Source organism: Taudactylus pleione, unplaced genomic scaffold (genome assembly GCF_031769625.1).
Source record: "Taudactylus pleione unplaced genomic scaffold, aTauple2 ptg000386l, whole genome shotgun sequence".
Taxonomy (NCBI): Eukaryota; Metazoa; Chordata; class Amphibia; order Anura; family Myobatrachidae; genus Taudactylus; species Taudactylus pleione.
In genome coordinates this window covers 7,314,220-7,338,750 of record NW_028284787.1, presented here as the reverse complement: position 1 = coordinate 7,338,750, position 24,531 = coordinate 7,314,220, and the positions used below count along the sequence as shown (strand labels likewise).

Genomic DNA, 24,531 nt, shown 5'->3' with positions numbered 1-24,531 from the left:
GCTGTCCTTCGATCGGGATGACGGGCATCAGGCTCCCGTCAAAGGTAAAATGACAGGCGTCGGGATTTTGATGCCTGTCATTTAACCCTTGCTGGGATTAGACAGTCGGGAAGCCGGCGGTCGGGATTCCATCCGTCGGCTTCCCGACTGCTTCCCATCAAATGATATGGATGGCTGCAGTCTTGCTCTTGAAGTGTCATCACATGATGCAGGCGCGATAAAGGAGGAACATGGGAAGGGGGAGGATGTGGCTTATTCCTTTGCTAAATTAGTTGGGTCATTTTTTTTTCATTTTCCTGTAGCTGATAGGAAGTGACTACTGGGATTAGCTATGTACTTAGCTGTGTTATATATTGCACCAAGTGGAGGACCCTCCTTCTTTGGCTGTGAAACAGGAAATACCAATAGAAAAGGTAACAGATTAAAAACAGAAATTATTTTAACAAATAATATATTTTTTATATACAAAATACAAAATGAGCTAGATTCCTTTAACATATGAGTAATCTGGAGGTTATCTAATAGAACAAAAAATTGTAGCCCAGCCTATCCTCAGATACATCACTGTGTGAGTGTGGTACAGCCAGCGCATCACAGTACAATCTACAATTAGCATTGTCTAACACAAATTCTTAAAAAGAAGGTTTACATGATGTAAGGAATGTAATATCAGTCATGTACCATGCACAGATTATTTTACAATTCCACCTGCTATGAGTTACAGTTATTTTCTTTTGTAGGTTCAACAGAGACATTGAATTCATGATTGGCCACAAACCAAATATCTTTTGGCAAGCCACTTGGAGAGTTATCAGCCCTCTTCTTATGTTAGTTATATTCATTTTCTATTTTGTGATTAAAGTTTCTCAAGAACTTCTCTACATTTCCTGGGATCCCGAATATGTAAGTATCACAATGTGAAATGAATGTCATTAGTAGCATGATCCATGTGAACAATATTCGCAACATTGTAAAAAGTCTTATCTAGCCATTCCGAACATGCTTTTCTCAATTCCCACTCTCCTACCAAGATAATCTGCTCAATCTGCAACCTACCCAATGAATTAGACTACAAATACACATGCACTTAACTAATATCCAGAGATGAGCAACATTCTCAAATCTTCCACAAAATAATTCCTTCATTCTATAATTGTCCACTAAATTCATCTTTTTTGACAACTAATACCACTTTTCCACCAAAATCCCGGGTACAGCCCGGAACACTGCACACATTTTTCAAGCCTTGTCACAGCGGCTTGAACCCAGTTTACACCGCAGACTGCACCCAAGATATTGCTGGGGCTTACCTCTGCCGGCGCCGGGAAATGTGGCTCTCCCTATGCTGTGAACGGGACTTGGGTCGGATGACCCGGGATACCCGTTTCCACTGAGCCTTACCCGGGTCTTACCTGCAGAAAACCCTGCGTGAGACTCGGGAAGGATTGCTGGGTCATGCAACCCGGGATTTTTCCTAGGAGCCTTTTCCACTGAGCCGAGACCTGGATTGACACGGCAATAACCCGGGTTTAAGCGGCAGTGGAAAATGGGTATAAATTTGACCATAAATATTACCAATCCTAACCCAACCACACCACTCAGCTGAATGAATTGATCATTGCTGTCACTGCTCTTTTCATAAATAACGGATCTAAGTGGAGATTATACACACAATGACACAGTCAAATAAAAAAGAGAATATTTATTCAATTAACACATTAATAACTCCTGTGAGTGGGTCAATAAAAAGCGGCTTGTCACAAAGAATAACATAAAGCTGCATATATAAAATACACATTCATTAGACATGGGCCCTACCCATAGTAGTTTTGCTTGGTATATTCAATCAGAGCAGATAATATAGAAATAAAATCACCATTGGCGCGCTAGGTGAAAAAGATCACTCTCCTTGCTCCAAAGCTAGTAATCTTAAAAAACACAAGGATTTGAAATGTCCACTTGAGCTAACGATTGCAGAGACTCTCAGTTCAATGTAGACAGTCACAATGCAGCCAACATAATGAATCCTGTAAAGGAAATGTAATAGCTTCACCAACAAAGCAAATTAAGCCATGGGATGCCTTACCCCAAAGATAATGGAGGTGGAGTACATCGTGCTGTTATATATCTAGACCAGTGGTTCTCAAACTCGGTCCTCAGGACCCAACACAGGTCACATTTCCCAGGTCACCTAATTGGTGCACAGGTGAATTAATTACACACTGACACATTTTAAAAGATCCACAGGTTGAGTAATTATTTCACTTGTGATTCTGTGAGGAGACCTGCAAAACATGCACTGTTTGGGGTCCTGAGGACCGAGTTTGAGATCCTGTGATCTAGACATTCCGGGCCTGTCGGGACCAGCAGTGCAGTGAGGGCAGTGATAACGCAAGCACAGCAGGGATTAAGATACCATATCCCAACAAGCTCTTCAAAGAGCATGTCAAGACCAGTAATGTATATAATGTTAATGGCAATGTTCAATGGAGCTCCACGCTGGGATGCTGAGTCGAGCAAATACTAACACTTCCACAGTATAGCTGACAGCAGCAAATACTCCGTACCGTCAACGTTTTTCCTCGCCAATAGGGTAACTTTTCACAAAGCGGATGTCACACATTTCTCGATTCCCACTCTCCTACCAAGATAATCTGCTCATTCTACAACCAGGATGGGTAAGGGATGCCGGTGCTTGGGATCCCAGCGGTCAGAATCCCGACGCCGGCACCCCGACAGGGTTAGAATACTGACACTACCCCGCACCCTAAACCTATCCATGCCCCTTAGTGCCTAACCCTAACCTTCCCCCTAGTGCCTAAGCCCTAACGCTAACCTTTCCCCCAACCCCACTACTTACCTTTTGGTTTCTGGTGGTCGGGATGCCAGCATAGGGATTCTGACAAATGTCGGGATTCCGGTGCTGGCATTCTCTGTGCCGGAATCCCTGTGGTCGGGATACAACCTATCCAACAACCTACCCAGTGAATTAGACTACAAACACACATGCACTTAACTAATAACAAGAGATGAGCAACATTTTCAAATCTTCCACAAAATAATTGCTTCATTCAAAAATGTATCCACTACATTAATCATTTTTGGCAACTAAATTTGACCTTAATGAATTGCTGTTACAGCTCTATTCATAAACTATAAATTCTAGCTTACAAATACAGGGACTGATTCAGATGTGGATGGAATGGTGATATTCACGCAGTTGATCGATTATCGGTCGACTACGCATGCATCACGGTCGCACTGTGCACTCGCCAAGGTACAATTGCGATTCCGATTGTAGGAAGGATTTATTCCCAAAATGACATTCAGGAACTGTTTGGGGGAGGTAACAGGAAGGGGCACAAAAAGGCAGGCTGTTATCTGGGCATGTATCTGCCTACATCTGCGATCCCGTATGCAGAAATTATGGCGCCAGATTCTCAGTTTCCTCGCCCACTCAAACTCAACATGATCGATTATCGAAGGATTTGTATGCAGTTGCTTGGATCTTCGAAGTTGCCAATAGGTGTCCTAATACATTTCCTGGCGGCTGCATTCATTAGCATATTTTCGCACAGCAGCTGCGTATACGATCACAGCTCCTATAGCTTTAGCATACACATCTGAATTAGGCTCACAGTGTAGAATAACAAAGCAAAAGCAAATCTTAGAGTATCGCCTGAATTTCACGTCTCTGCTCAACAACCTTTTCCATCTGCAACATATTTAGAAATGTTGTAGTAACTTCAATCAACTCGGTGCACACATTAGATAACATAAAATTGCCAAAGCCACTTAATAACATGCATGCACTCCAAAAAATCCAAGATAAAGTATATTTGAGTCTGACTAAGAGGTGGATGCAGTTGAAGCTGCGGTTGCAACTTTTATGCAGAGTTGCAACGGTGGTAATATGCAAACGCTAGTTTCAGCCTACCCCTGAGATGTCCACTTTCCACCATAGGAGTGTTCTTCCCTCCCCTGCAGCAGCGGCAACACACCTCCGTTTCGGGAAACAGAGGCCATCGCCGCTTTTCCCTGCTCACAAATGGCAGCAGACTGTCAGTCAATGACAGTCTGTTGCCAGTCTACGTGCTGGATCGCAGACCCGTTCTGCACATGTGCAGAATGGGTCAGGCGTCTACGCAGATTCACGATAATCGGGAATCTGCATTCAGCATTGCATGCTAGTATAAACTAAATATGAGTTCAGGGTATGCGGTGTGGGACCCCCTGGACTCAGGGTACCGTGTGCACCCATTATAAATACGCCCCGGCCACTGTGACCTTTCGGGAACGCGGCCGAGTTCACTGACACATCCGTGAAACTCCCATAACAAACCTATAAGACAGCCTTTTTTTGCACTCACTTCAGGCCACCTCACAGACACCGCCCAGGAAGCCCATGGTTTCGACTCACCTGTTCTAATGCCAGCACCTCCGTATGCCATAGTGGACTCTGCATACACTCAGGGGAACGCAAGTGCCGTAGGGGTTTACAGGACTTTTCATGCAGTAGCAACTTAACTGCACAAACATTGCTTAGCTTAACTGCACAAACATTGCTTAGCTTAACTGCACAAACATTGCTTAGCTTAACTGCACAAACATTGCTTAGCTTAACTGCACAAACATTGCTTAGCTTAACTGCACAAACATTGCTTAGCTTAACTGCACAAACATTGCTTAGCTTAAATGCACAAACATTGCTTGTCCATGTCCATCTCTGAATCAAGCCCTTTGTGTGCTCTTTTAGTTCTGGGCTATTAGTTATAATATAGCAGCTCATGCTTATAAGATCTGCAGCATAAAATAATCAAGTGAAAAAAGGAAGAAGAGTGAACAAGTCCAAGTGAAGTAGACTAGAAAAAGCCTATGTCCTGATCTCATATATAGAGTTCCAAATGAACTTTAAAACATTGTTTTAGCTTTCTTTTCTGATCAAATAGGTTATAATTATATGCAGATGATTGCTATGGCCGTTATATTTATTAGCTGCAGAATGAAGCTGCAGAAACCATTACTACTATTCCAATGTATAATATATAACACAGTGACAGTGTCTTAATTGGTCAGCCCCATTTGCTCATTTAGCAAGAACAACATTTTATAAAATACACTTAGTTCAAAAACATGGAACTATGGCCTGCTCTGCGTTGAGGGATGAGAGAGCCCACACACTCCTTGATGCAACAGTGTGAGGATAGGTATGGCGTTTATCACTCTGATTATATTGCATGGTTAGGCTATTTCCCCTGCATTAAAAGTAACACCCTTAGGTAACAAAGACTTCACAGCTCAAGTGTGGGTATATGTTGTGCTTAGGTAGTACACGGTATATAAATCATTCAAATCAAGAGACAAAATACAAAAGATATATGTCTTAAATCTGTATGCCAATTATGTCAAGTTATTCCTACATCACTTATGATGCCTCCTCCATTTCTTAAGCTGCGTACACACACAACGATGTAAGTAATGAACGATTTTCGTTGAACGATTATCGTTCAGTTTTTCCCTTGAAAAAGTGAACGAAAATTGTTTTACAAAGTATAATCGTTCAGTTGGCCAGTCTGACTGAACTACAAACTACAATCGACAAACTTGAACGCGCATGAATGTGAATCGTTCATCGTTTTTCACTGAACGATTTTTTGAACGATTGAACGATAACGACGTCGTTGTAGTTAAATCGTTCAAAAAATCATTGTGTGTGTACACACCTTTAAAGCACATAAAATGATCGAATGTTTTCATATTCAAATAAATACACTTGTAACAATCCTGCATGTAAACACTTTGCAGAATGAATTTCCAAAGGCGAAAGAACAGCCTTATCCTGGCTGGGTGTATGCCATCATTGTAATTCTTGCTGGAGTTCCAAGCTTAGTAATACCTGGGTATGCTGTTTACAAGCTTATCCGGAACTGCTGTACAAAGGACGATGATGAACAAGAATTTATGAACGCAGCATCTATGGTGTCTATTAATGGTGATCCTAAAAGCAAGTTTTAAAGTTTACAAAACATCATGAAAGACTTTCAATTGAAAATATAAAAAAAAACTATTGTATTGGCGAGTTCCTTTATTTTCAAAATTAAGACATGTCATTGGAGCAGAGAAAGGTGAAGAATTGAAGCATCTACAACAATGATTGAGAGAAGAACTCCAGTGAGATTCATACAAGGATGTAATAATTAGCCTTGTGTTCACTGAACTATGACTAAATAAGTGTCTACTTTGTACATATCAATGGAATAAAATAGTTTTGTAGTCACATATTACTATTTGCTATAGATATCTGCAACTGGATTACTTAGTTCTCTGAAATTTCTGAGCAATGCTCTTAAAATTCTAGAAGGTTTAGGAGCAGAAATGTCAGTCAGACATTTTACTAACCAGGTCTATAAATATACGCTAGTACTATTAATTGGAAAACAAACAACCAAATTCTCCAAGTTCTTGTTTTTTGCCCGAAGACCCAATCTTATAGTATTTGCTTTGTAATCTACTCCACTGAGTCAGCACTATCCGTACATTTTGTTGGGTAGATCTTACAACTAAAGGCTTCTTTAAAATTGTAATGTTTTATTTGTCTACTTACTGTAAAAGATGAATCTTCTTCAGAGCCATGATTAATAAAGATGAAATGTTTTTATCTCTTTGAATTAAGGTAGTCATTGAGGTGTCATATATATATCAAATATGAATGGCTTAATTTCCGTTCCCACTAGTACTTAGGTGAATTAGGTAAAGGCTTGACAGAAAATATTAGTGGGTAGTACACTAAATATTATTTTTACAACTGTCCCACTTACTAAGATATATAAGATACAATGGAACAATTATGTGTGCATATGGTAAGGAAAATAGATGTTAAGCTCCATTGTAGCAAGGACTAATGTGAATGGCCAAATATTCTCTGTAAAGCTCTACAGAATATGTGTGTGCTATATAAATAACTTGTAATACATAAGTAAATGTTTTTAGCTTTTGGTGTAATACAATTAAATACCAGTTGTTAATTACATGTGTTCCACATATCTCATATTTTGGGAGCTGTATCAAACCTTGGAGAGAGATAAAGTGGAAAAGTTGCCTATAGCAACAAATCAGCTTCTAGCTTTCATTTATCTAGCACATACTAAAAGATAACATTTAAAAGCTGATTGGTTGCTAAACATTTCCAGTTTAGCTCTCTCCAAGTTTGATACTTCTCCCCCATTGTGCCTAATGGTCCCAGGAAAGACATTCTCTTTTCTGTTCATACTAACATTAGGGTTACCAAGGACCATTCCATGTGAACTTCCTGTTTACGCAAATGAAAATGTAGTGGAAAAGGGGCAGGGTTGGAAAAAAAACAGTTTTTTAAAAAACAAACAAATAAATGCTTATTATATCAATACTTTCAAACATTGCTTTGTATTAGAACCCTTGATCAAACCATGTTATAATGCTTTATAACATTAACAATCCAAAATTATTAGGATTTTTTATCTCGTCAAAACAGAGCCAGACTAAAGCTGGGTACACACTTATCCAATCTTCGGGAGATCCTACTCCCAACGAATGGGTCTGCCCGACATTGGACAAGTGTGTACCCACCGCCGATCGTTCCACAGACCCGATCCTAGTCGCCTGCCGGGTCTCCTGGTTTTTAAACATGCTTAAAAACTAGGAGAACCGAACACTGACCAATGTTGTAGAGTGTAGGCTGTGGAGACTGGAGCTGGCGACCGATCTCCGGTCCCAGCAGCCCAACACACTATCAACATGGCGGCGTTGCAGGATCCGGCAGGATCCCACACTGTCCACCACTGCTGCATGATGGGATGGCGGTGGTGGACAGTGCGGGAGGTGGCGGTGCGGCTTCCTATTTAAAAAATGGCATCGCGGAACCATTTTTGAAATTCAAGATGGGCGTCATCACCCTGCCCCTTTATGGTGGCTTATATAAGCCAGCGCGAGGAAGCAGGTGTCATTTCGACTGTGGAGGAGGAGCGAAGAAGAGCTCTTGAAGATTGAAGACACCAGGGAAGAGTTGGATGGGCGGCGGCCATGGAAATAAGCTTAAAGGCCGCCGCCATCAAGGTGAAAACGTCGTGGAAGTCCTGGTGGAGGCGCTGGATGTGGCTTACCTTGTTGGTGACGGTGCGGCTTCCAATTTAAAAAATGGCATCGCGGAGCCATTTTTGAAATTCAAGATGGGCGCAGCAAGCCACTCACGGCTCGCTGCATCATCGTCCGGCCCCTTTATGCTGGCTTATATAAGCCAGCGTGATGGAGCGGGTGTCAGTCCAACTGCGGAGGTGGGGCGATGAAGAGCTCCTGAAGATTGAAGATGCGGGGGCAGTCTTGGCAGGGCGGTTGCTGTGAAAAAGAGCTTAAAAGCCGCCACCTCCCCGGTGAAAGTGCAGCAAAATAAACAGTTAGTGTTATATTTTTATTTTACTTTTTCATTTACTGGGGTACTATAGGTACCAGCAGGCCCTTAATGCCCCACCTGCTGGTACTTGTGGTTCTCCATGTACCAGCATTCGGGGGAGGCTTTCTGGGACCTGTAGTTCCACCTTTAAAAGACAATATTACACTTTTAATAATGGACTATCAACTCAACACCCACAGTCCAGGAGTGCCTTGGATAGCCCCAGGCCTCAGCCCTGTGCTTGGGTGCCCTGGAGAGGGGGGACCCCTTTATTATTGGGGTCCCTACTTCCACAAGAATTCCCGGCCTGCGCTGACTAGTTAGGGGGGATGAATGCTTTGGCCAGGGGACCCCGGCAAGTGTGTCCCCTGGCTGTGGCATTAGCCCCCTGCTAGTGGAGCCAGGTGCTCCGCTAGCACCCCCTATTTGTTTTGTTCTTCGTATTTTTAGAACCAGTGCCAGCTCCAAGACCCTGGTGCTGGTTCATCAAATATGGGGGACCCCTACACATTTTGTTCCCTGTATTTTTTGAACTAGGGCCAGCTCAAAGAGCCTGGGGCTGGTTATACCTCTTTGGGGGGAACCCCACGCTATTGTATTTAGTTTCTTGTTGAAACTTGAAATCAGGTCCCGTTCCAATTATCAGGTTATTAATTCTCAACCTCCCCCTCTTTGCCATTATAATTAATTAAATTCCTCATTAATAAATCCCCTTTCCTGCACAGCCGAATATATTTTTTCAGCAGACTAGTGAGTAGCGAGGATCGGCTGTAGAATCTGTAAGCAGGTATGCAGTAGGATTGTGTAAACAGTCTGATCTGCGGTCTGATCTGCCATGGGCAACAATAGAAAATAAACAGTCAGCGCCAATTAAACTACTTGGTGTGGAACTAATTTGCCTGTTGCTTCCAATTACTCAAGCCTCATGAATAAAAACTATAATAAAAAAAGGATAGAAAGTGCTAGCAAACAGTTCGGTACTTCCTCATCTTTGCGGCCCCCGCTACATAACTTACTTATCCGCTATGTAATGTACTTAACTTACGTAACTTTCTTAAAAAATGTACTACTTACGCTACTGCTACTGTATTTCTGCCGCAGCTGATGCTGCACGATATATCTGTTCTGTCCCCCACGTATTTTATGTGGGTAAAAATTTCGTCATCCCCCTCGTTGTTTGTGGTAAAAAAGTAACCCCAAAATGATGACAATTTTTAATTTGCCACATACTGAGGAAGATGCCGTTGCTTTCTTTCAAGAAAGAGGCATTTTACCTCGAAACAGAAAATGTGCAAATGGCCACGAAATTAAGTTGTATGTGTGGGAAAACATTTGGCGGTGTAACGTCAAAATTTGTAAGGTCTGACAACTGGTTTAATGGTTCCAGGGTACCATTGTTAACTGCCTACTGTTGGGCAGAGGAGCTGACGTCCATCAAGTGGTGCGAGAAACCAGCTTAACATGAGCGAAAATACCACCATAAACTGGAATAATCACATGAGAGAGATCTGCTCACTACATCTCATGCATCAACCAAAAAAATTAATAGGTGGCCCTGGCAAACTTGTGGAAAGAGATAAAAGTCTATTTGTAAGAAGGAAAAGCAACGCTGGCAGGGTTTTGCCCCAACAATGGATCTTCGGAGGGGTATGCAGGGAAAATGGAGAGTACTTTCTGGTTCGGACTGCTGGCGTGCCTATAAAACAGAGGACCTCGAAAAAGCAGGATACAGCCATGCAACTGTGAACCACAAATATAATTTCATAGATCCTGCAACGGGCGCACATACACAAAATGAGGAAAGAATGTGGGGCTCTGCTAAATGGAGAAATAAAAAACAAAGAGGCACTGCACGCCACCACCTTCAGTCCTATCTAGCTGAATTCATTTGGCAAAAGACTTTGGGAGCAGAAAACCCTTTTGATGCCATATTACAAGCCATCGCTGACATCTGGCCGCCGCTCTCTTAAAAGGTAAGTTATCACATCACATTAAAAATCAACAAGCAATAATCACAATTCACATCACATCACCACATCACATAAAAAATCAACAGGCAATAATACTAACAATAATAGAAGTCAGACTTACCTTTCTTTACCAGCTTAAAAGGCTTTTAATCCGTGAGAAAATGAAATGCCAGCCAAAATAATCCAACCGGACCCGCCGAACACTCGCCACACATGACCAGCCGAACACACTCGCCCCTGCATATGACGTATCTTCACTAGTCACAAGTCAGTGAAGATACGTAAGAAGCATAACTAGCGCCTCCCGCAGGGGGCCGCAAATAGCGTAACCAGTAGACTCCAGCACGGGGCCGCAAAGACGAGGAAGTACCACCAGTTCTTATCTATAAAAAGAAGAATGTATTAGTTCCTTTTCTTAATGAAAGATTAATACCAGCTAATTATCAAACATTAATTAATACAAGTCTAAACATTAATTAGTATGTCTCCTATTTTATATCACTTCCTTCATTTAAAATAACACAAGGGTCTTTACAAACTTTAAAATCCTTAATAATATAAAACCATAGGAAGACTGCTTCTCTATAAACAGTAACATCAGCTGTGTTTTAATCTTGTTAGTAAGATATAGTTATGAAAAATTTAATTTGCAACCTTGTGTTACAGTGATTTGTATTTCAGCAGAACAAAATAGCTGTTGATATTGATAGTATCAATATCATAAAGCAGCAGATTATTATGTAGCAGCTTGACAGAAAAGAGTTCTCTAGCTGATTTTAACAGCGCTATTATACAACTGTTTGCATTTAGTTAGATCTAAAATAATAGAGCATTAGGTTGTTATGCAGCAGCTTATATTCCAACAGGAAAAAGTTCCCCAGCTGATTCCAACAATGATGTAACAGAAGGTTGTCTGCACAGCTCTCCACATTCAATCAGAACACAGGCCCTGATTCAGAGCCGGACGCTCTGACAGAGCGCTCGCTCTGAATAAGGGCCGTCCCTGCTCCTTTTTGGAGCGGCCTCCTGGCTGCTCGCATAGCTGTGGGTGACCACCCACAGCTATAGCGAGCGGCCAAAATGATGGTCGCGATGGTCAAGACCATCGGGCTTGTGACGAGACCCTGCGGTAGGGTCTCGCTGCCGCAAGCCCAGGAGTGCTTCTGGCTCTATCAGAGCCAAAAGCACTCCCACTGACATCACTAGTGGGAACGCCTCCGTCTGGGCAGCCACGCCCCCGGCACGCCCACCAAAGGGGGCGTGCTGTCATTCACCATCGGCAGCACGCCCCCTTAGGTGCGAGACCCTTAACGACGGCTTAGCCGTCGTTATTCGGGTCTCGCGCATGCGCATGATGGAGGTGCCTCCGTCGTGCGCCTGTGCACTTGGGCACCATCGACCCGCTTGCGAGTGCTCAGCGCTCGCGAGCAGGTCAGAATCAGGCCCACAGTTCTCAAACAAATCTCAATAAGATATATGTCTCAAGGTCACATAAATAATATTTAGTCAAGAAATAATTTACCGTATGAACCATTAACAATTCAACATATACATATATTTACTAAAAATATATCAATTACATTTACAAAAATCTTGTGCAATATATGAAGCAAGTCAGAGATCAAGTAGGTAATAAAAATTTTACATTTGTGGCATGGGAGTAATATAAATGTTAATAATATTTAGCCTGACTAATTCCTGGACATACACTGAAGTGCCAAAAGTCAAGGGATAGCAGTGTGTAAAGGTAATGGTAGGTGGTGTCATCGTAGTGTGATGTTTTGGAAATGCCCAGACCTGCATCAGTTGTAATCTGACATCTCATGAGTCAGTTTGAACACCAGCTAGGCTGCTCATGGCAAGACAACATGATCGGAGTTCGAACGGGGCCCTAGGGTGGGACATTGCATTTCCAAAGTTGTTGGGACATTCAACATTCCTCGATCTACTGTGTTGCGTGTGTACTTGGAATACCTCATGGAAGGCATTACCACACACCATAGACAAGGCAGTGGCTGACCATGGGTGCTTAGTGATCATGAACAGCAGTGCCTGGCCAAAATAGTCTTTGGTAACAGACAAGCAACACTGTCTCAAATCACACCCACACCCAATGCAGGATGTACTAGATGCATATCAGGTCACTGTAGCAGTCTTTAGCTTCCATGGGATTTGGATGCAGAAGACCCACAACAGTGCTCCTGATAATAACACTACAAAACTGTGCACAGTGCCTCACCTGGGCTCATGCCATCACTAATAGGACCCCGGAGGACTGGCAACATGTGTTATGGACTCATGAGTCATGGTTCCAGTTGTTTCAGGCTGATGCTAGGGTTTGGATGTGGCATAGACCCCATGAGGCCACGGACCCCAGTTGTCAATAAGGCACCGTGCAAGCTGGTGGTGGTTCCATAATGGTGTGGGGTGCATTCACGTGGCATGGGTTGGATCCGCTGGTCCATCTGAACACGTCATTGGTCGGTAACCACTACACTGCATTGCTTAATGACCATGGACTTCATGTACCCACACAACGATGGAATATTCAAGCAGAATAATGCACAGTATCATCGGTCACAAGTTGTCCAGAATTGGTCTGAGGAACATTCTTGAGAGCTCAGACAAATAGTGTGGCCACCACATTCGGCCGACATGAGCCCAATTGAGCATTTAAGGGACATGCCGTAGAGGTCCATTCGAACCCAAGATCCTGAATCTACAAATATCAGCGAGCTGTGGGAAGCTATCCAGATCACATGGGTCAACATAAATCTTTGGTGAACAGGTGAGTTTAGAGTATTCTATTGAGTTTCCCCAAAGAAGTTTCGTCTTTGACTGTGGAAAATGGAAATATCAAAAATGTGGAACCAGCTTGAAAGAAAGCATAAGTGCTGAAGGACATTAGACTGTAGTTTCCCTGTCCCTGAGAGAAAAAGTGATGATATGAGGTACTGAAAGATAACAGGGGTTTTTATTATTTTCAGTTTTACACTAGGCACGATAATCGTTGGAATATTTTATTAATCCATATTAAGGGGTCTATTTACTAAGCAGTGTTAGGAGACAGAGTGAAAAGTGATAAGGTGCCAGCCAATCAGCTCCTAACTGCCATCTCACAGGCTGTGTTTGAAAAATGACATTTGGGAGCTGATTGGCTGGCACATTATCACTTTTCACTCTGTCTCCTAACACTGCTTAGTAAATAGACCCCTAAATGAGAATGAACCAGATCAAATCACAAATAGAAAACAACTGCAAAACTGACAGTGCTATATTTGTAGAGTATTTTAATTACCCTGAAATTGATTGATGCAATAGAATTGCTAGCAATGTATATGTGTACTAGAAATACTGTAGACACTTGTTGAAACTTGTGAACCCAAACAATATAAAGCTTATTACAATTGTTGAAATTAATAGAACTTGAGGAATAGTTAGTATAATGTATTCTTAGATAAAGCTGGGTACATACTATATAATCCATTGTACGATATATTGTTCCGTCGTGGATTGGAACGATATATCGTACACATCATAAAGTGTCGTTCATCACATCACCCCGTCTGCTGTCCAGCATGATGCAATGAACAACATGGCGCAGTTACGTGCAGCATGTAACAATTCATCACTCCAGCGTACACAGTATGTATGCCATGGGCGTTGTATCATTACATTGCATCGCCGCATTGTTGGGTCGTATTGTGTGTACACAGCTTTAGTTATAAGAAGGAAATTAATTTTGGGTTAACAAAAATGCTTCGCTTTGCAAAGTCTAAAAATAGAAGAGACTACCCATTTTGCAACACAGTGCAATTAGGAAAAACATAAAAAAAAAAAACCCAGAAAAATACTGCAAGAAAAAGTACGTGTGCATGGATTCCAACAGCACAAAGTAAATGGTTTAGAAAAGCCCTTTATCTCTTCCTTTATATTGTCCTGTTCCCCTCCCTGTTCCGATGCCCATGGTCTGAAGATTGTGTCACTTTGGTGTGGTACCTTCACTTTGTGTCTTTGGTGTAAATGTACTCAACCAATGTCACCAGTGTAAGCTTTAGAAAATCATGCACAAAACTTGAGGTCCAAAATTTTAATTTTGTTAGAATTTTTTATCAAATCAAAACAAGTCTAAAAAGGCAGCTCAACATTTATTTTATATAATTTAAGATTTATAGTAATGCCATAGTATATATGAAATTTTAAGGCAAAATCTAAATTAAAAATGGAAATATTTAATCAACCCAAAAGGAATGTCACGTTTGGCCTAAAATCTGTAGAAGAGGTGTACAATCATTAATCATTTATGTTTGCATTTCCTTTGTAGTGTGTTAAACATTTAACAAATCATCTTCTGCAAGTTACTGGATAATCAAGAACCTAATAGAAGAATAACAATGATTAACATCATCTTGACCCTGTCGTCACTACTTTAGGGTCAGTTGCTACTTGCAAATAAGTAAAAATGCAGCACATTTAGTTTTGTGAAAATACACTTCACTTTCTGTCTTACTCAAGTACTTCTGCACAACTTGTTGGTCTACATGACACCTCCAGAGAAGGTTCCTTTTTGACTGAAGCACCTTGTCTGGAGGTTCCATTTGCACACTAGCAAATGTAAAAATAGTAAAATGCTAACATTATGTGAAACAAAACGGTTGCCTAAGGGACAAATGATTAGGCGGAATATAAAATACTGAGTTAGTGACATTGCCACATGCTGCTGGAACTCTGGGTTTACTGTGTCAGGTGACGGTGGTCCCTGCTTTCTTGAAATCTGCACCAGCACCCTGCTCTAGCCAGGCAGAAGCTGGGGTCTGTTTTTCTGTGCCATTGTTCTGCTCTGAGCCGGGCAGGTACTCAATTCTGTTCTTGGCTTAGGTGTTCAGTCGCTGGGAGTGGAGGTGAGTGTCTGAGTAGTCTCCTCGGGGTCTACTAGGGCTTCCGTGCGTCCTGGTTTCCGGGGTGCCGGGCATGGCGCATCCATGTTGGTCCATATCACCTGACTAGTCTCTCCCAATAGTAGTCCTGTGGTCACTCAGCTGATCCTCTGATCCAATGACCAGCGACCCAGGGGTATTGAATTCTGACTCCAGGAACAGGAAACTGCTGTTCAACTTCGCTGTTCCAGTGATTGTTTGCTCTCCAGTGTTTTCCATGTTATATCCCCAGTGAGTTGTTTCAGCCCTCACGCTGACCTCTCCAGTGTCACTTGTATTAGCTCCCATGCTAATTCTAAGCGTGTTACTTCTGCTTTCTCACAGAACTCCAGTGTCTCATGTAACAATTCCTGTGCTTTCTGTTAGTGTGCTGCTCAGCTCCCAAGCTGACTGTGTTCAAGTATTCAGTTGAACTCCTGTGTTCAAGTATTCAGTTCAACTCCTGTGTTCAAGTATTTAGTTCAACTCCTGTGTTCAGGTATTCAGTTAATCTCCTATTTTCAAATATTCATTTAATCTCCTGTGTACAAGTATTACAGTGTCATTCCTTAGTTTCCTCATATCTCTCCCAGCTACCTAGCCAGGTGGTTGCGACCTACTCGCTTGGTGCGGCAAAACCCACATCCCAATTGGAGGGGTCACTGGTGAAGACCACTGAGTGGGTTAGACTCTGTGCCTCTGGCTAGGTCTCGCCAACACCTAGGTTTGACCTTTAATAAGGGAACTAGGACTGTCACGTCTCTAGCCATCCAAACCCCCCGGCCTACCGTCCTCCACAGAGGAACTCTTGCATCGGATCATGACACCTAGCACTCTCTTTAGGAGCCAGTTTTATGTGTGCAGTCATGTGACTGACCAAGTACTTGGCACCAAATTGAAATCCAGCCTCCTATATTCACCTCAATCACCGAGTCAGTGCACATCCTCTGAGCCGAGCCATGGCAGTAGCAGCGTGACTCTGAGTGAGTCGCTGACTGCTCTGCACCCTGCACTGCTGATCATAATCCTGCACTGTCTCAGAAGAGTCAATGCACACACACCTCGGCCCCGGTGGTAGCAGCTCCCACTGACAGAGAAGCTAGAGATAGAGGTGGGTGTCTCGACACACCAAACGTTGAGTGACTTGAATCATTTTCACATCTGAATGATTAGAGTCATTGTGTTGAGACACTCACTCAGTAGCCATCTCTAGAGCAGTGCCAGAGTGTCAGGCTCTCTTTCCTGTGCTCCAGCACTGGTTCAGACTTCTGATTCCAACTCCATGTTTCCCTTCCATAAGTACCCAGAAACCCCTCCTGATGGACCAAATTTGTTTTATAGAGATGGAGACAGACTTGTCTGTGTCTACACACTTCTCTTGGGCCATGCGCAACTGCGATGGAGCTACCATTCCTCAGAAAGAGAACTCTTATTGGCTCTGAGGGAGCTGATACCAGGCCAAGCTGCAACAGCTCCACTCACATGGACTCCAACGCTGAGCCTCCTCCTCATCCCTCCTCAGACCTCGGTTTTGTAAGTATGCTTATGTGTGTGTATGTATGTATGTGTGTATGCTGTGTGTTTGTGTGTGTGTATGTATGTATGTACATATACAACACAGATAGGAGCGCTGTCTCTGAAGGCCTGATAATTATACTTATAAAAAGGTTTTCAAGAATAAATAATTTGTATTCCACCACAGGAACAAACAGAAACAAAATACAGTTAAAAATAATTAAAAGCTTGCAAATAATCAATTAAATAAAAATCTTTATAAACATTTAAGAAGACCCAGAGAAGCAAGAAAATTAAAAAACCAAAAGAAACAGCTTTACATAAAAAATATATACATAAAAAGCAATGACAGTTACATACGAAAATTAATAAAAATATATATGGAATGATTAAAAATAGCAAACCACTTGATACATTTTCATGAAAGATGAACCTGTATACCCTTATTGTTAGATCTGCAGTAATGTGCAACTATGTTGCCAGTTCTGCAGTAATGTGTAACTGTGTTGCCAGTTCATGTCAATATTGTCCTGTAGTGGGTATGGTATAGGAATGGAAATCCTTCAGACTTATATTTAAATATAGAACATCAGTAGCCAAACTGGTTCAATTTAGAGCATCTGTAGTAGCAGCCAGTGATAAAGGGGTTTTTTAACTGGCCTCAGTCCTTATGCACAGAATCTTTACTGATAAAAACAAAATTTGAAATTAAATTTGAGAAGTAAATAGAATTCCCAAAAGAACACCGCTAATTCCGTCTCCTCTCATAAAGGGATCGCCTGCAGGGAAATATGCACCGGAGACAATGATTTTAGTGCAAACAAAAAAATCTGATCACATTTAAGTGAAAGGGATTTTTAATACCACTGCTTATGTTGGTGTGGTACCTTCATAATCTGGTTTTTGGGTTCCACATCGCAGGGCCATCCAGGATTAGTCCTTTCCGTGTGCGCTTGTGGCCGTGACTGTGTGTCCGTTGGGGGAATCATTCTGATATCCCGGCTGCCGCATGGCCGGGAGTTCGAATCCCAGCAGCGGCAGCCCGACAAACCAGCAGAGCCTGGCAGCAGAAACCCGACAGCGCTGGAAATCCCGATCGTCCTAAGGTAAGTATCTACTAACCTAACCCCCCTAACCCTAACCCTCCTTAGGAGTGCCTAACCCTAACCTCCCCCCTGTGATCGGATTTTTTTGTTTGCACTAAAATCATTGTCTCCGGTGCATATTTTCTATATACCGTAGTCAGGACTTTCTTTCCCTGCAGGCGATCCCTTTATGAGAGGAGACGGAATTAGCGGTGTTCTTTTGGGAATTCTATTTACTTCTCAAATTTAATTTCAAATTTTGTTTTTATCAATAAAGATTCTGTCCATAAGGACTGAGACCAGTTAAAAAAAACCTTTATCACTGGCTGCTACTACAAACGCATAAATTGAACCAGTTTGGCTACTGATGTTCTATATTCAAATATAAGACTGAAGGATTTCCATTCCTATACCATACCCACTACAGGACAATATTGACACGAACTGGCAACACAGTTACACATTACTGCAGAACTGGCAACATATTTGCACATTACTGCAGATCTAACAATAAGGGTATACAGGTTTATCTTTCATGAAAATGTATCAAGTGGTTTGCTATTTTTAATCATTCCATATATATTTTATTATTTTTCGTATGTAAATGTCATTGCTTTTAATGTATATATTTTTTATGTAAAGCTGTTTCTTTTGGTTTTTTAATTTTCTTGCTTCTCTGGGCCTTCTTAAATGTTTATAAAGATTTTTTATTTAATTGATTATTTGCAAGTTTTTAATTATTTTTAATTGTATTTTGTTTCTGTTTGTTCCTCTGGTGGAATACAAATTATTTATTCTTTAAAACTATTTATAAGTGTAATTATCAGGCCTTCAGAGATAGCGCTCCTATCTGTGTTGTATATGTCTATATTCAAAGAGGGTCAGCTCCTCTATTGGTAGCAGCAATTATCTGAGGCCCATTCCAAGGTGTCTTTTTGCATTGTTCCATACTTTATTCATATTATTAATATTCAATTGTCTAATTATTTTCTACTTTAGCTGTATAGCGCCCCTTTTTGTGTTTTTCTTTTGTGTATGTATGTATGCTGCGTGTATGTATGTATGTAATGTATGTATGTATGTATGTATGTATGCTGTGTGTATGTGTGTATGCTGTTTGTAAGTATGCTTGTGTGTATGCTGTGTGTGTGTTTGTATGTATGCTGTGTGTAAAGCTGCCCACAGACATAGCGATATTTTACCCAATTTTTACGATTTCAACAAATCATGCAAAATATGACCAAATTGTGAGTTTCCACTCGCGATCACGATGACGATGCACATCCCCGCTCGTCATACATTGCATCTTCAGATCTCCCGTGCTGTAGGGCAGATTTGCCAATCTGGGACATGATTAGGTGCAAATTGTGAGTAGTTTTTTACTCACGATGCATCTTACAATTCATTGTATGTTGCGGAACTTGACAGACAGGGCCCTGTATAGGGCCCTGTCATTGACCATCGCGACCATCACCCTAGCGGTCAATAGAGCTGTGGGTGTTAACCCACAGCCTAACGACCGAAACAGAGGCGGTCGGTCAGGATGCAAGCGGCCGCCCAGTTTCTGAGCGACCACTTGCATCCTCCGACCGCCTCTGAATGAGAGCCACGGTTCATAAACCAAATCCTTTTATTGTTTTTGTAGCTCTATCCCAATTGTCCACTATAGTCATTTATCTCGCAGACAGTGCTCCTGCCATGGCACCACACCTGGTCTGTTGAAATAGGCCATATACTCCTCCCTCACTTCTTTGACACGTGCTGTCAATGTTGTAGGAATTGGTGGTGCAGACACTGATGTAAACTGGGCAATCTTCTCCGGAGGTCCTACATCTTCTGGTCTAGCTGGGACTGGTCCTCGTTGTGTAGTTTTCCTTCACAGAAAGTCATGCAGCACACAGCACACCATCACGAACCAGTCTATCTTCTCCACACATAGATTTATGGTGGTGTGGAAAATGCAGAACTGGTTGCTGAGTATTCCAAATGCATTTTCCACAATGCACCGTGCCCGAGATAGACGATAGTTGTACATACTCTTCTCTCTGGTCAGGCCCCTCTGGGCAAATGGCTTCATCTAATGCAAAAGCCTCGTCTGTGATGAAAACGTAATTTAGGCATTGATTTGTCATGTCCAGTGACGGCAAGTTGAGGGTTTTGTTGGTGAATCTCTTGTAGAAAGCCGTCTGTTTGAAGGACCCACCATCTGAAGCACGGCCATTCTTGCCAACATCCACAAACAAAAATTCATAGTTGGCATTCACCACTGCCATGAGAACGATGCTGAAAAAGCTTTTGTAGTTGTAGTAATATGATCTGGTGTTGGCAGGTGGGTTGATGCAGATGTGTTTTCCAGCAATGGCTCCTCCGCAGTTAGGGAAATTCCAACGTTGTTCAAACTCTTCAGCGATGCTCTTCCATTCACCCACAGTGTTAGGAAACTGGAAAAATAGTAGAAAAATGGGTTAAACATGACTATAAGAGCCTGATATGTCCTCCACGCTAGACCTAGGTTTGCTCGGGGACAGCGAGATGGATAATTTGACCACAGTGCCAACACTCATTCTACCAGGACCATCATCTTCTTCGGCACCACCCCAAAAAAAAAAAAGCGGGAGAAAGCAATAGCACACAAAACAGGAGAACTCATTTCTCCAACAAGCAGAACACATCCTTCAGAAACCACTGAATGATATTGACGATTTTACAGCACATATTAACAGTCGAATGAGAAAAATGGATGAGCTAACTAAGAAAAATTTGCACAGGCTCGTCTATGAGCTTTTAATTAGGTCACTCAACAACAATTTACATGACTCCACCTACATTGCAGACACACTTCTTTATTTGCCTGCACAAACCGCCTATGTGAGGTTCCCCCCAGCTGAGTTGGAGATTACTCCCCCACCCAGCACCCCACCCACAAGCCAGACCATTTATAATGCTCTGCTGGAGTCAGAGGAAGAGTTGACGCGTTACTCTTAATTTTGAGTTTTTTTCTTCTTCTTGCCTGTGCTATCACCAAATTTTATGACTCCCAATAGGTGCTGGCTGTATGGTATACGGTGGTGATGGCACTAATTGGACAAGGTCACTACACACATGGCACAAGTACAGATTGATGGAAGCCGGTGCCACGATCTGTACTTGTGCCATGTGTGTATTGGCCTGTTCAATCTGGTGTCTGACCCACCGTACAACATACAGCAGCCTACCTATTGGTATTGATAAAATTTAGTAATAGTTTTTTTTTCTTCTTCTTATTGTTGCCTGTACTATCACCAAATTTTATCACTCTCAATAAGTGCTGGCTGTATGGTATACAGTGGTGATGACACTAATTGGACAAGGTCACTACACCCATGGTGCAAGTACAGATTGATGGATGCCGGGGCCACAATCTGTACTTATGCCATATGTGTATTGGCCTGTTCAATCTGGTGTCTGACCCACCGTACAACATACAGCAGCCCACCTATTGTGATTGATCAAATTTGGTGATAATGCTGGTTTGTACAATTTATATACATGTTTATTTTATATATTAAAAATAACAAAAAAATATGTTATTGCCTACAGTTCAGTGCACAGTCTTGTTAATGCAGCCTTATTGGCTGTCTCAGTTATAATAAACAGTTTAAATAAAACCACAGAAAAATTGTTATTGACTACTGTGCAGTGTTATTGCCACAGTGGCTGTCAGTTATTATAATGAGTTAAAAAAAAACCTTACAAAAAAATGTAATTGTGTTGCAACACAAATGTTAATGACTGCTATGCAGCACAGTCTTTTTAATGCTGCCTTATTGGCTGTCACAGTTATTATAAAGGGTTCAATTAAAAAAATTTTTTTTTTTTTTACAAGAAACAAATGTGTATGGTGTTTTTTTTCTTACCTTGCAATACTGGTACTGCAGCACTTTAACGATTGCCTTGCAGGTCTCCAGGATGATGACGCCCAAGGACTGAGGTGAGATGAGTGTTCCAAACTTCAGGTCTTCAAATGACCTTCATGTAGCCAGGTACCTTAGGGTAGCCACCAGCCTCTCTTCAGCAATGATTGCCCTCCGCCACATTGTGTCTTGCATCTGGATGTGGGGGGTCACCAGATGCAGCAACTCCTGGAGGGTGTCATCATCCATGTGCAGATAGTTGCGGTAGTCGTCCAGGTTGTTCTCCTTGATCTCCATCAGCAGGGACATGCGAGAGCAGTTATCCCTTTGCTGCAGTCACTCCTTGGTCCAGCATGCTCTCCTCCTCCTTCGCTGGGCCCTCTCCTGAATCATCTTGACCCCAGCTTGGGTGACCAACACTTTATACTGATAGGGATCCATCAGCCCAGAATTCAGGAACAGGATAGAATGCAGGTAGCACACACTTGCAGGTAGAAGACACTTTGTAAAAGGCGAGCCATATACAAAGCAGAGCACAGTAGCAATGTACAGGTTTCAGCTGGAATACACCTAGCCTCACTAGTAGCAGTGCAGAATGTGCACAGGGTTAAAATGGTGCCTGCTTTTTATACACCCTAGCTAGCCCCGCCCATTATTTAAATTTCCCACCAATCGTGAAGATCGCCATGTGTTGTTTTGTAAACTCACGATCTATCGGGCACGATCTCACAATTTGGACTTCAGACACGATGCACGATAGATCGTAAATCAAATTAGCAGCTTTTTTTGACCAAATCACTCCCACGAATGCCGGGGAGCTCCTGGGGAGAGTTCAGGAGAATTCGTACACGATGTATTATATATGTATGTGTATATAAAATATATATATATATATAATGTATAGATACCCCCCTCCTTAGTAATCCGGCCTTTGCCCCTGTGATTCAACTTGTTTCTGACTTTGCTTCCTGTGCATTTCTTGGGTATCTCTGCTGTGGATTCTGTATTTGACTTCTGGCTTGTTTAATGATGTTTCTTTGGTAATTCCTCCAACATATCTGGTTCTGACCCACTGCTATCTTCCTCCACTTGTTCCAGTTACCAACCTGTCACGGTAGGTACCAACTTAGAGGTCTGCGACCAGCATGTTGGGCACGGCAAAGCCTAAATCCCTTTACAGGGGCCTCTGGCAAACATCACTGTCATGTTAGACTTTGCGCCTCTGTTACAGGTAGTGCCAAACCTTGTTTTCAGTATTTAACCATTAAATCTTGTCTTGACAGACATTATGTGTTAGGGACTATGTTTGTTGTGGACCTGGGGTGGAAACAGAAGCAGTCACCGGAACAGGTTTAAACTAAAAGGTGGGTAGTTAAATGTGAATGATCGTAGACATGAACAATAAGATAAACTAAAGTCCAGTAATAAATAAACTGATATATGTGGCTGAAGGGAACTGTAGTGAATGGGAGTAAACGAATGTCCAGATCAGTGACAGAGATGAATCCAGATTGACTGTGAGAATTAAGTGGATATCCTGGTTTGCTGAATAGTGGCTGAAGGGGATATCCGGTAATGCTGTGATGATGGTTGCGCAGGAATGGGTTAACTGAGGAGACAGGTTCAGGCAGGTGTGGGTCTGGTGGAAGGTGCAGGGCTGATCTCAGTGGAGAGAAAGGCAAGGCAGAGCGGTGCAGGCTATGCAGGGAGCCAGAGGCTGACAAGGAGCTAGTGCAAGCACCGGAGCACAAGTCTGGGGTTCAGGAGTGCAGAGAACTCTCTCTCACAGCTACGCTGTGAACACATTGCACTGACAACTACAGGGAGCTCCAAACACCCTTAAGTACCCAGTAGAGGAACGTGATAGGACAGAGAGAGCAGGTGACCTACAGACGATTGGCCTGCTATGTCACATGACCAAAAGAGATGCCACTAGACTTACCCTTGCCAGGATGGCCCAATGCTGGCAGACCTCTGCATACAGCCAATGCCAGTCTCTACACGCCAGCTCTCCTGACAGAAGAACTGCGCCAGCGCCCTCACCAGTAAGGACCGCAAACCTCCACGCCGTGAAACCCTGGTCGTGACATTATGAAGTCTATATAAACAAATCATGACCCTAGACTGGGATATATCTGCCCTTAAGTCCCACAATCAACCAATAAACACCCACTCAATATTTTTTCCAACACCAAGGAATGAAAAGCTTATGGCCACAGCCTTTTATTTACATTTCACATTTAACTTTTAAGGGCAGGGGTGTACTAGGCAATAAATTGCCCCAAAGGTCCTTTGTACTGTTCCCATTCAACTGTTACTGTAAGCTTACCAAATCAGCAGCTCAGTCTGCATGACGGCCGCTGGGTCGCTTAATTGTGTACCCAGCATTAGGTTAAAATGGTGTGCCCAGTGTGTTCTTAAATCAAGTCATTTTTATTGATATTTCAACAAATATTTTACAACAAAACACCCACTTAGAAAACATAATAGCAACCAGCAAGGGTTAGAACTGTTTGTCCTTAGAAAATATGGTACCAACATTGAAGATCATTATAGCACAAGGGTAGTCAGGTACTGGGAACATGCATAGATATCGAACAATAACATTGTACAGGAATAAAGATGACCAAGCAGGCACCCAGAAAGGTACAAGATGAAGCAAGAAGGAGAAAAGAGAAGAAGAAGCATGAAGTTTATCAGTACCAGTAAATATGAACCCAGTCCCCT

General features: G+C 42.2%; 1 protein-coding gene across 2 annotated transcripts in view; it reads left to right on the top strand.

Moving 5' to 3' along the window:
* Positions 1 to 6,638, top strand: part of SLC6A19 (solute carrier family 6 member 19) — a 152,966-nt gene extending 146,328 nt beyond the window's left edge. For both annotated transcript variants that reach the window (XM_088445644.1, XM_088445645.1), the window contains 2 exons: positions 741 to 903; positions 5,806 to 6,638. In XM_088445644.1, coding sequence (XP_088301770.1) covers positions 741 to 903; positions 5,806 to 6,015 — 373 coding nt within the window. In that variant the 3' untranslated portion in view covers positions 6,016 to 6,638. The remainder of the gene's footprint in view (positions 1 to 740; positions 904 to 5,805) is intronic.
* Positions 6,639 to 24,531: the final 17,893 nt, after the last annotated feature.